This window comes from Lytechinus pictus, unplaced genomic scaffold (assembly GCF_037042905.1).
Source record: "Lytechinus pictus isolate F3 Inbred unplaced genomic scaffold, Lp3.0 scaffold_20, whole genome shotgun sequence".
NCBI classification, from domain to species: Eukaryota; Metazoa; Echinodermata; class Echinoidea; order Temnopleuroida; family Toxopneustidae; genus Lytechinus; species Lytechinus pictus.
Genome location: NW_026974141.1, coordinates 600,352 through 613,352, shown reverse-complemented (window position 1 = coordinate 613,352; position 13,001 = coordinate 600,352). Strand labels below are relative to the sequence as shown.

Genomic DNA, 13,001 nt, shown 5'->3' with positions numbered 1-13,001 from the left:
TTGTGCCATCATCAGCTCACTCATAGCATATTTATAATGTATATTTATGATGTCATGCATATTCTTGATTTCATGTACTGGTATACAAGTGTTTTTACCATTATTATGGTCGTGGTCTAGTGGTTCTGACTCTCGCCTTTGAAACAGAGGGTCATGTGTTCGAATCGTAGCCATGGCGTATTTTCCTTCAGCAAGAAATTTATCCACACTGTGCTGCACTCGACCCAGGTGAGGTGAATGGGCACCCGGCAGGAGTAATTCCTTGCATGCACTGAGTGCCGGTGATGGTAGCTCGAGCTAAAGCCGGGGTAATAATAGCAGCGCTTTGTATCCTCTGGCAAAGAGCGCTTTATAAATCCAACTATTATTATTATTATTATTACCATTATTATTTACCATTATTTTTACCATGAACAGTTGTTGATCCACACCAATTTTCCTGTGCTACCCTATTAACCCATCAACCTACATGTAGTCTCCCATCCGAAGTGAATAATAGTCTGCTCCTCAAATCTCTCTTTTTTCTACATAAAATTCATGACCACCGCTCCAACCTGATGTTGAATCCCTAACTTATCGGACTGGAATTGATATATTCGTTTCTGAGAATCTCCAAAACAGTGGAGGGATCACCTAAGAGAGAGATGAAGACCTTTGAAATACAATTACTTTGTTCCAAATGTTTATGCCCCCACTCAATGAAGGTAGCTGCCAGATACATGTTTTTCCAATCCCCATCTATCCATCGTGTTGATGTTGTCGTCATGGTAACTAAGTAGAGCGTACAAATCAAATGAAGACTTGGTTCTCAGGAATGACGATCATCATGTTCATTTGGTAAGGCCTTTGTTTACAATTGCCACTTTCCACATTTGCGTAGTAAATTGGGTACCCAGTAGAAATACAGTACACTCTCTGAATGCTCAACCACTTGATCAAGACAGGCCATGCTTAAACTCTTAGAAACATTGTAATATACTCTTAGAAACTTAAGCTCTTAGAAACATTATGTATTGAGCACTATATAAATGTTTCAGATTATTATTTGGGGCATTAACCTCAAAGGTCACCTAGATCATTACATGCATTGAATTATCTTGTTCTTGCAATGAATGAAGACTCGTTGACAATCAAATTTTAACTTATTGGTAATGACAGTGATTAGATTTTGAGTGTTTCTTAAAGGGGGAGTGAGATGACCAACAAACACTGTTTGTGGTTTCCCACTATGTGTGTTATAGCTAGTCTTAAAATATACATTTTGAGATGAATATTTACAATACAGAGAATATGGTAGCATATAATTTTTATTCATGTAAAGAAACAAAACTCTTTTTCAGAGGAAAGTTATCTGTTTTCATGTTTGGCAACATAATTATTGCAATAAGAATGTGTTGAGTAGTGAGTTATTGTTATCATTCAAGTGGGTCTATATTACAAGACTACACTTCTCAGAGTGTTGCATTGTCGGTAATGAACATGATCAGATGGGTAGTTGAGGTCTAGAGGTGAGGCTATAAAAGGTTACTGGTTTGCATGGCCTTTATGATTTACAAGTCATTAGAAAGCCATTAAAGCAGACACAAACCAATAGCGCCTCAAGTACTCATACCTGGCCAGTTTCCTGACCCATAATGCTAGTGCAGTCTAGTATATAGACCCACTTGAATGATAACATGCAAATTAACTACTCAATACAGTTTATACCGCAATAATTGTGTTACCAACTAACAAAACAATTACTTTTCCTCTCGAAACATTTTAGTTTCTACATACAAATACAATAATAGGTCAATTTATTCTTTGTAGTATTAGTAGATATCTGAAAAACATATATTTTAAGACTATGTATTTATAATACACATGAGAGACCACACAGTTCACTTCCCCTTTAAATATCATCTATTTTGCTAAAGACAACAATGAATTACATGGACAAAGCTGACCATTCCGAGGTGTTCAATTATTGTTTTAGTGGCCAAAACATGGAGTAGTAGTGTGTGTGCAAGCGCTTTATAACTGAAAGGAAAAGGCGCTATATCTAATGACCTTTGAATCGGATTGAAGTCAATTTACTTCAGATCTGGCAGTTGTGAAAGCATAAAGTGCGGTTGCTCTCAGCCAAGTATCCAATGTAGTTCATGCTTTGTGAATGAAACTCACACTTATTTGATATTACTCAACATGTTTTTATTAAAATTTGATCAATTTTACGCAGAAGTTCCCCCTTAACCCTCAATCTCTCGGGGTATTTTGATTCTTGTCATTCCCGGGGGGGGGGGGGGGGGGCCATGATGGCCCCCCCTTAAGATCTCAGCCGTGGATTGCGCGATCACAACAAAAATTTGCATGATGGTAGAGAATGACGTAATCTACGCAGTTGCATTGGTAAATTTCACTGAATTCATATATTTCTATTTTATATGAATTAATTATGCTAATTTATTCATGAAATCATACTTTTTGCTCTGATTCACTAAATACATGTAAAGCTCCTAGAATGCTATTTTTTGGTGAAAATATTCTTTATAGCATTCCTAACAATTGTGAATGAAAAAAATTCTGGTACCAAGACCGATTTCTTATGTATTTTATTGTTTTTTAAATTTCTTATGTATTTCATTGTTTTTTTACTTTTTGTTTTTTATTGTTTTTTCTATGGAAATCGTTCCAGACTTAATTCTAATCATAAACAAGTCAAAATTAATGAAGTTTAATCATTAAAAGTAGAAATAATGATACATTTATGAATTTTGGCCAAATACACAATTTGCATTGGATTTGTACATGAAATCACGTTTATGAGCAATTTTGGGTCTGACATGCACTTACATAATGTTGCGTAATGTCGTAACCGCGTACCCGGGCGTCACAAATTTGGTTTCAAAATTTGCGCGAGATTTGAAAGTAAAAAGTCAGTGAGCGGCGAGGTCAAAAAATTTTGCGCAGCAGATATATCGCGAAAATTGTCGAGGGGGGGGGGGGGCCATAATGGCCCCCCCCCCCCCGGGAGAATTAGGGTTAAGACTCAAACCCATTTGCCTATCAAATGCAATATTTAATAAAACCTGTTCAGTTTGATACCATTCAGTTGTTTGATTTGATTCAATTGTTTGATTCAATTCAATTGTTTTGGAGCCTTTTTGCCTCAAGTCATATGACTGTGTAGTCAAACGGGATGAAACGAAATGATACAATTTCAGTATTTCAAGCTGTGTCAATCAAGTAATAAGATGACTCAGATCATTGAAGTGATATAGAAAAGATGGTAAACAAAACCAGATGAAAAATAACAAAGGAGCAATTTTTTTAAAGGGATTTTTTAATGGAAAAAACAGTTACATAACATTGGCTTTATTCAAATTAATGAACTGATAATGGGATATATTATCAAGCTCAGTTTCCCTTGGCTATCTTAATCAAATTCTAAACTGAATGATGAAATTTGTTTTCGCTGACTTTTACTCCTTATGCCCGTGGCATAAAACTTTTGCCATAAAAACATGGCAAATTAAAGGTATTGTTTAACTTTGTGAGCAGCCGATTTAAAAAATTCTCAAACCAAGATGAAACATGTGTACAAGTGCATGTATTAGAACTAATAAACCCTGAAAACGACTATTATTGAGAATGAAAAGCTAAAACTACAAGGCAAACCCCGATTTTGTAAATAGGCGTCTTATAGACGCCTAAATAGTACACATAAGTGTATGGGATGAAATTAAGATGGTGTTTTCGGTCACTTTATATTTCAATTTTTGAAGCATTAAATAATTATTTTCGAACGCAATTTTTTCTGGGCTTCATTTTTGTAACATATCACAGACACAGGTGACAAGTGTGACCTTCTAGCTCAGATTTTTTTAAAGTCAAACCAATGTTAACCAATCACTTTAACAAAAAATCTGGCAAACAGAATTATGCCATTGACAATAACGCATTGAAAAACTTATTTTGGTCATTCAACAGCCCCCCCCCCCCCTGTGAAGCAAGGTGTAAACCACATAGCTTGCTCGTTGTGTCATATGTATGCTCTCTATGAAGTCTGGATTATGTATATTTTGTTCATGGTAAAATAAAAGTCAATATGTCTCTTTGTATGTTATTACATGAAATCAAATATGTTCCTTGTATTTTTCCTAGCATAAAATGACTGTGTTATCTCACTGTATTGAAGAGGTCATACAATCTCCTTCATACTTTGATTGGAATATGTTTGTTTATTTCATATAAAAATGAATTAAAATATGAAGTATGACAGAGACCAGCAGCTCATATTAGTCACTACATCCTTTGATAGTCTCATTAATTTATTCAAACTTCGTTTCTCATTGACTGTGCGTTATAGATAGCTAGTCTTGATTTATACCTTTTCAGAGAATAAATAAATGCTATAGATTTATTTTCATAAAGACACTAATAATATATTTGAGAGGAAATGTACTTGTTTTCTACTTGGTAATACATGAACAATAATTGAAGTATGGACTATGGATAACTTTGTATTGGGTAGTGAGTTGATGTGTTATTATTCAAGTGGGTCTATATTACAAGACTACACTTTTGATAATGTTACATTATAGGTTACAAACCTGTAGAGATTTGATAAAGGTCTTTAACTGGCAAATAGGAATACCAATCTCTAACAGATGACACCTACAGACTTGTTGATTCTTTGTAAATATGGTATCATATCATTGTCAGCTACATTCATAATAGAAGAATGAAGTGAATATGAGACAAAGTGGAGGATAGAGATGAAAAGAGAAATTATATGGAGATGGAAAGAAGAGGATGAGGAAATGATGGGAGAGAGAGAGACAGGGAGAGATGGAAGAGGATTGGAAGGAAGGGAGTGAGGAAATAAAATTGAAGAAAGGATGGTAGAGAGGATGAGAGCTAGAGGGAGAGAGGTGGAAGGAAGGGAGAGAGGGGGTGACAGAGAGGATGAGTAAGGGAAAGAGAGTGAGTGGGTAAAAATGGGGGAGAGGATGAGTGCTACAGGGAGAGAGGTGGAAGGAAGGGAGAGGGGGGGGGGGTTGACAGAGAGGATGAGTGTGGGGAGGGGGAGAGTGAGTGAGAAAAGATGGGAGAGAGGATGAGAGAGCTAGAGGGAGATTGGAGAGAGGTGGAAGGAATGTAGAGGGGGGTCGGGGTGACAGAGAGGATGAGGGGGGGGGGTCAATGAGGAGAAAAATGGGAGAGACGATGAGAGCTAGAGGTAGCTAGGAGGAAGGTAGAGAGAGAGAGGGGGGGGGTGACAGAGGATGAGTGGGGAGGGAGAGTGAGAAAAGATGGGAGAGGGGGGGGGGGGGAGAAAAGATGGGAGAGCGGTGGAAGGAAGGGAATGGGAGAGATGATGGAGAATTATTGGGAGTGAGTGAGAGAGAGAGAGAGTGATAGAGATGGGAGGGGCACACGGATTACAAATGCCCTAGATTTTCTCATTAAGCTTCTTAAATCCACTTGAAAGGGGATTGAATGAAAAGAGGTTCCGCGCATGATGGCTCGTCACATTTGACGTTGATTGAAAAGGAATAATCATTTGCGATAACTCGTTGAATTCAAAAGGATGAGCTCACTTATTCGCTGAACAATTGTTTGCCAATGTACTTGTTAACATCTTTATTTTCAATCATATGTCCATGAAAGACAATACTTGCGTGATTAGAATTAAGTATTGCATAAGTACTTGTATTAGGAAGGTGTTGACGATATTGGATATAACAAGGTCATTGGAGACGAAAAAAAAATGAATAAAATGCAGTATCAAAGAAGCAAGTAAACTCCATTATGATGTGTAAATGAAATGCGTTTGTTATCATTTAAACTAGTACTAACAAGTAGAAATAGAGAAGAAATTTACTTAACCCCCTGACACAGCCAGAGGCGTCGATCATGGGGGGGGGGGGGGGGGCAGGGGGGGCAACCGCCCCACCAATGAAAATATTGGGGGGGCAAACATATCGTTTTTGCCCCCCCAATAATTCCGCATGTGCAAAACATAAAATAAGATTGTAATGTTACACAGAAATCAGCAAGCGAGATTGAGATACACAACTCGTTCTTCATCTAAAATCGTGCTAAAAATGTCCAGTTTTCAGATTAGAATATAAAAAAATTTCAGCTCGCGCTTCGCGCTCGCATCATTTCTGTAGCAAAAACCCATACTTTTCATGATTGAATAGGTGAATAGAATGTCCCGTTTTCAGTTCTATACCTCAAAAGAACTCCCACTTCGATTTGCAATAATCTTTTGTTGGATATATTTCTGGTTCTTTATTAAAAACGTAAATTAAACTCTTTTTTTTTTTAAAGATCAAAATTTTCAGCTCGCGCTTCGCGCTCGCATCTATTATTTTCAATTTTTTTAAATTTAATTTGTTGGTGAGATGTGTGTGTGTGTGTGTGTGTATATATATACATATATATATATGATCTATATATATATATACATATAGGCATATGTGTGCGTGTGTGTGTTTGAGTCTGTTTGTTTTGTGTGATCGAGCGCCTTTGGAAAGTTGATTCATGATTTTGCCCCCCCAATCTGAAAAATGGATCGACGCCCCTGCACAGCCAGGCACGTAGGGTGGAAGTTTTCACGATTATGTTTTTTTTAATATCGTTAATAGATTTATTGCTTGTCATTAGCCCACCTGAAACATCCGTATAAATCACCCTACAACCGGTGTTATTATTATCATTATTGTTATTATTATTCTTATTAATTTATTATTATCATTATCACTACTTTTACTTCTATTATTATTATTATTGTTCTTCCTTTTATTATTATTATCATTATGGTTTGAGGAATTGTGTATGGTACTTATCATGACTCTTTTCTTCCTACCTCTTCCATCACTGTCTCCCCTCTCTTTCTGTTTCTCTCTCTCCATCTCTAATTTATGTGTATAGAGATGTGGGTGTATGTGTGTGTTTATTGTTACATATGTATTTTAATGTATAATTTGTATTATAATGTTAACCTCAAATGTATAGTGTATGTTGGGACCCTGCTTACAAACACTTGGCTTAGTATGGGTATCCCTCCATTCGTAAACACATCCTGCCCTCCATTTTTAAACAAATGTTTTTGTATTTCATGTCAGATTTTATCTGCTTATTTTTAAAGATGGTAAATAATTAAATTGAAATTGAAAAATCATTATTATCATTATGATTATTATTACAGAAAGTTTTCTGACATTTTAGGTTCATTTTCCGAAGTTTCACTTTAACACCGGCCTATTATTTCCATCACATAACAAATATTGTCGAGTGTGGCAAGGGGTGGGGCTTGATGATTACTTCCAAACAGAACCCTCCAAACAGAAAGAAAATGTTAAAAAAATACTTTCTTACATAACGCTGCTTAACATCGAAGAAAATTTGAGGCATTCTGCGCATGCTCACTCAACATCCGCCCGCACACTCACCAGCAATTTCCACACACTTCATGTGCTTAACACGCCTTTCAAAAGATGATTCTAAATTTCATAATACTCAGTAAAAGTTAATTAATATGAAAGCGTCATTGCATTTATGAGTATTACGTATTTTGGATTCTAATATTAATAACAGTGCAGTGTATTCCACACTGTATATAAAGAAATGGTTAGCCGACTCATCTTATATTCCAAGACATTTCTTCATTACCACCAGTCATCATGGGTGAGTTTTCGTATTCAGTTTTAAAGAGGAATCTTCTAACAAAATCTGGTTATATAAGTGTTTTGATTGTCATTTCGACTTCATTTTTTTTTCATCAGCAAATCATGAGTCTATGTTCATTTGCAAAACAAACTGCTCATTTCCTTCTCACATAACTCCAAAACTTGTAACTAAGCTATTTTTCTCGCTATATACTTACTCATGAAAACTTTGTTTGTTACACTCTTAAAAAGTTTACCCAGTATTTGGTAAAATGATTAACATGCATGTTTGTTGGGTAAAAAGATTTTGTTTCAAGAGGGAGAATAGTTCTGAGGAACCAAATGATTTAAGCTATACACCTACCGTTATTGTTGTACCCCATTTCTTTCACAACACAATGTTGCGTTGAAATTTACCCTTAATTCAAACATGCATTATTTGCCCAATATCTTTTTTTTTTTTTTTGGGGGGGGCATTACCCAGCAAACTTGCATGTTTCCTTTCTACTCAAAATTGGGTAAATTTTTACTCTCTGTTTTTAGAGTTTAAAAGTGAGAAATTATACACGAAGATATTTGGCAACACGTTCTATTTCAGTGTTGTGAAAGAAATGGGGGTACGAGAATAATGGTAGGTGTAAAACAATTGGTTCCTCAGAACTATCCTCCCTTTTGAAAACTTTTGTTATTTAAAATGTTTATGTTATTCCATCAAGTTTTTAAAAGGAAGGATAGCTCTGGGGAACTTCGATTTAATCTACGCCTACCATTACAAAATACGATTAATGTTTTTTGCCAATTAAACTTTTATTAACGCCTACAATTTTCGACAATCCTTCATCTTCTTCAGGTCAATGACAATCATTTACGTCTGAAGAAGATCGTTAAATATTGAGGCTTTTAATAGGTGTGATAGGGGAAAATGCATTCATTGAATTTGTTTTGTTATAATACATATAGCAAATCAATTTTTTTTTATTTATTTTTTTTTAAACAAGTGCACACCTAGTTACCATTAATGCATATAGCATTTTCGTTTATTTGAAAGTAGGTAAAACAGCATTGTAGATTAAATGCCTTGCTCACGGGCATAAGTGCCGCGGTCGGGATCGAACCCCGGACATTCCATGTATAGCCAGGCGCCTTAGACCACTCGGCCACGTCACCCACACAAATCAATGATATCAACAGTCGATGTCAATTTTCTGGCATCAGTGAAAAGTATGACTGAGGGTACAAATTTGTGCAGACCAGGAATAAGTCCTATAGATAAATGAATATTGAGCTTTAGTTAATTTTCTTTTCAAAATACGTTCACTTTTAGCCTGTTTCTGCTTCAGTTGTGCAAAAAATATTTCAAAGTAAATTAACTAACAAATTAACTTGTTAGGTTCAAAAGTTAGAGGTAATATTATCGATAAATGAAGGATTATTTGTGAAAGCAAAATGGGAAGGCCGATACGCATCGCATTCTTTCAGGGGGCTTCTGGCACAAAAAGGGGCATTAATGGGCATCGGATCCTAGTATATTCAAAGTATCAAAGTGCGCAAAAACTGGAAACAAGCAATCATGATTATTTGGATCTATATTAAAGTATAAGAAACGCGTTGACCGGCATACTCGATTAGATTAGAGTACCAGGTCGATCAAGAGGTTTGATAAAAATATTCCGCAATGCAGGGTGTTCTGTATGTCAGCGTGAGGCTCCTCTTTCTCATATTTAAGAACAATTAGCAGTTTGACCCGCAGTTTGGGCTGTTGATGAATTCTCTACGCATATAATACCTACTATGATTGTTTTATTTCATTTTCGTTTACTGCAGACACCATTTAGAGAGGGCAAGCCTAATAAAAGTTATTTCAAGTTCATGGACATCGGACAAGAACAACACAATATAAGAAGCCCCTGGTCCAACGTTCTACTTGCGTCCATCGAATTCATAACGGTCCAAAAGTGAAGAGGAAGCATACCTGTTTTAAAAGTCTGAATAAACTGATAGCAAACATGGAGATGTGCATAAAGCGTAGTATCGGTCGGACAGGACTTCGATTATTGGTAGTTGCATTGGTCATAGTGGTTAATTCTTCTGAATATGTCACGGATGTCATGGAGCAGACATCAGGAACCGTGATCACAGATATAGAGGTACCATGGCCGACGTCATCATCCGAGAATAATTGGGCCAACTTTGCAGCTACTCCGATCACCCAGAGGACATCACCATCTGATGAAATGGCGAGTAACACTGTACGTCCATTGCCGGAGAACTCTTTGACGTCTGACCGAAGTCAAAGACAGTCAGCAGCCATTCAAGTATTTAGCAGCCACTCGACCACTGTCTCTTTCAGTGATCTGCCAACAGATTTAGATGCCACGGGGACTGGTGATTGGCAATGGGAATTTTCTTGGGATTGGAACATCATCATGCAACTGATTCTCTCTCTAGTGGGTGTCTTTGGCAATGCTATGGTAGTCGCTGTCATTGGGGTCCGCAAATTCAACTCGAATTCGACAGATGTCCTCATCCTAGCCCTAACCATCTCTGATTTGCTGACATCTTTGTGCAATATCCCAGTTCCTCAAGCAGCTCAGGTTCCTGCATCAATCCTAGGGGCGTTGTACTGCCGCATCATCCTTTATGAGTTCCTCACTTGGGTTTGTGTCATTACATCTACAATCATTTTAGTGGGATTGTCCGTGGAACGTCTGGTTGCTGTCCGCTACCCCCTTCGCTTCCGCGAAATCTTCTCCATCCGACGCGTTTACATCTTCATCGTCTCAACATGGTTATTCTCCCTACTCTCCTGTTGCTATTATTTCATTGATATCAAGCAGATGCTGGATGAGAACTTTTCCGAGGAAAACACTTGTGTTGCGACTGCCTCCAATGTCCCATCGCGACTGAGGCAATTGAAAGTATTCACTTTAATCAATTTTGTGATACGGTTAGTTATTCCAGTGGTGCTGATGATCTTCACCCAGACTGCAATGGCCTACTCTCTTAATCTGCAGTCTCGTCGTCACGATAAAACATTGTCTCAGAAATCCGGTCAGTCCTTTCACATCACGGCCAGAAACCGCATCATCAAGGTCATGCTCACTGTAGTTATTGCGTTCATCATCTGCTGGGCACCAAGTCAGATTGCATGGGTAATCATCTCTTTTAACGGATCCGCTAAAGGCTACCTTGACAGCACCCTCAGGGATATCCTCAACCTCATCACCTTTATAAACTCTTCAATCAACCCATTCATCTACACATCACAGTACCCCAAATTCCGTGCTGCTATTAAAGAAATTTTCATCGGTAAGCCACAAAACGACGCACCACTGTTTGCAGCGAATGTATAGTTCTCTTCTAATATTTTGACAAGGTCATTTAACAATAGTAGGCCAATCATGCCTATAAGTGCTTTTAAATATTTGAGTACTGTTTTTGTTGTAGATCTCAGAAAGAATTAATTCATGAGGGAGTGCCTCAGGGGTAAGTTTTTGACCCAATTTTACTTTTGTGTACGAATGATTTTATCAGTCAGTCAAAGTTATTTTTCTCTCGACATTCTCCATTTATCATTTTCTCACAGTAATACTTATGTTTTACTTTCCTTGGCAAATGAGGAGATGAATCAATTATGAACAATTTTCTCGTAAGAGACTCTTTCTTACAAAAAGTATTATCTTAGGTCCAGGTGCAAAACAAGCACTTTTGGATATTAATCTATTTTAGATTGTCATCAAATAATTTTGTTGGATTACCTGGTGCTTTTTTTTTCAAACTAATCTCAAAAGAAAAACCTTGTCGAGCGATTTGTTGTTCATTATTTATTCATTTCAAACTGTGATATGCATAATCAAAAATTATGGGCCATATTTGAGGTCCGGTTTAAGCCATGGTCTATGTGCTAAAACTATTGGAAGCAAAAAATTCAATTAAAAAAGAACACATTGCAAGTTTGTTTTATTCTCTAATATAGGAAAAATAGCAGATTTTGAGGATCAACCGCAAACAAATTGCAATATTTTTTTTTTTCACCGCAATGCATTTCCCTGAAGTTCCCAAAATGACATACTAAAAGTCCCTAAAAATCCCAGAAGTGGAAAGATGTATAATTTGCATAAATCCAAAATGGTTGCCATAGTGAGAATTTTCATGATTATTGGTAGTAGCACAAAGACTGATCAGACCCTAACACTTTCAAAAATTATGATTTTAAACTTCCACAAGTGTTATATTTTACCATAGGCTTCATTTTAAAATGGAAGGATGTAAGTAAGATTTGACCTCTACTGACCTCTATAGAGGTCAATGACATTAGGGCCAGCGACCTCGAAATATCAGAAAATTGATGTTTTGCATTATTAGTACATGATAAATAGGGTTATAATTTGAACTTGCATGTTGTAAATGTGGTTATGTACCAAGTGTTTCGATGTCATAGTAAGTCTTGCTTTCAAGTATTTGTAACATGTAATATATACCCAGTTGTTGTGTTTCCGAACAGGTTGTGTGTCCGGACAATCGATTTTAAACAGCCATTTGTAGAAATGAACAAGCGAAGTTTCATCAATTTCTAGTACGAAATGCTGGGCAATATTATAGAGAACGGAATAGAAGATGATTACAATTATTTGATTCATATTTTTAGTGTAATCTACAGACAAAAAAGAAGGCTTCGAAATTTTAGTGTCCGGACACTCGACCCCCATCCTACATTTTTTTTCTTCTGACATGTCTGATGGACCTAATTAACAAGCTATGCTTCTTTTGCTTACCTCATCTCCCTTTAGGTTTTTATTGGAGGTGGGGGGGGGGTGGGAGGCAAACCTAATAAATGCAATGTTTATTTGTATGATTTTTATTGTACAATGTTACTAAGGAATGCAAATAAATACTTTTTTTTGATTTCATATCAAATCGAGTTGCTTGATATGTAGCATTTCCAATTCTATTATCATTCATCACTTCCACCTCAATCAGTCATTGATTTCATTGAGGACATTCTTTGCACTTCAATACCATGATTTTTTTCAATGAGATATTCAACTTGTACTGATAATTTCACTTGCACTGAAATTTTTTTCCTGACTTTCAGTCATAACACAAGGGTTTTGATAACACTAGAAAACCATTATCATGATTCAGAGTGATTTGAGTCACACATATGTACATGCATGTGGATGGTCAAGGAATTCATAAAAAACAGGTTAGAAGTCATATTATTGCAGATTACAGTAACCGAGCAGATCTATTTCGAGTATATGTGACCTAGCTACTCCACCCCAAAACAACAAATAAGTCGCCAGGTAAGGTTCTCTGTAAATAGACAAAATAGTAAATTAG

General features: G+C 36.6%; 1 protein-coding gene across 1 annotated transcript; it reads left to right on the top strand.

The window, feature by feature from the left end:
- Nucleotides 1-7,521: 7,521 nt before the first annotated feature.
- On the top strand, nt 7,522-12,567 carry LOC129283069 (galanin receptor type 2-like). Its single transcript, XM_064115193.1, has 2 exons — nt 7,522-7,677; nt 9,483-12,567. The coding sequence occupies exon 2, from the start codon at nt 9,665-9,667 to the stop codon at nt 11,009-11,011; it is 1,347 nt and encodes a 448-aa protein (XP_063971263.1). The 5' UTR covers nt 7,522-7,677; nt 9,483-9,664; the 3' UTR covers nt 11,012-12,567.
- Nucleotides 12,568-13,001: the final 434 nt, after the last annotated feature.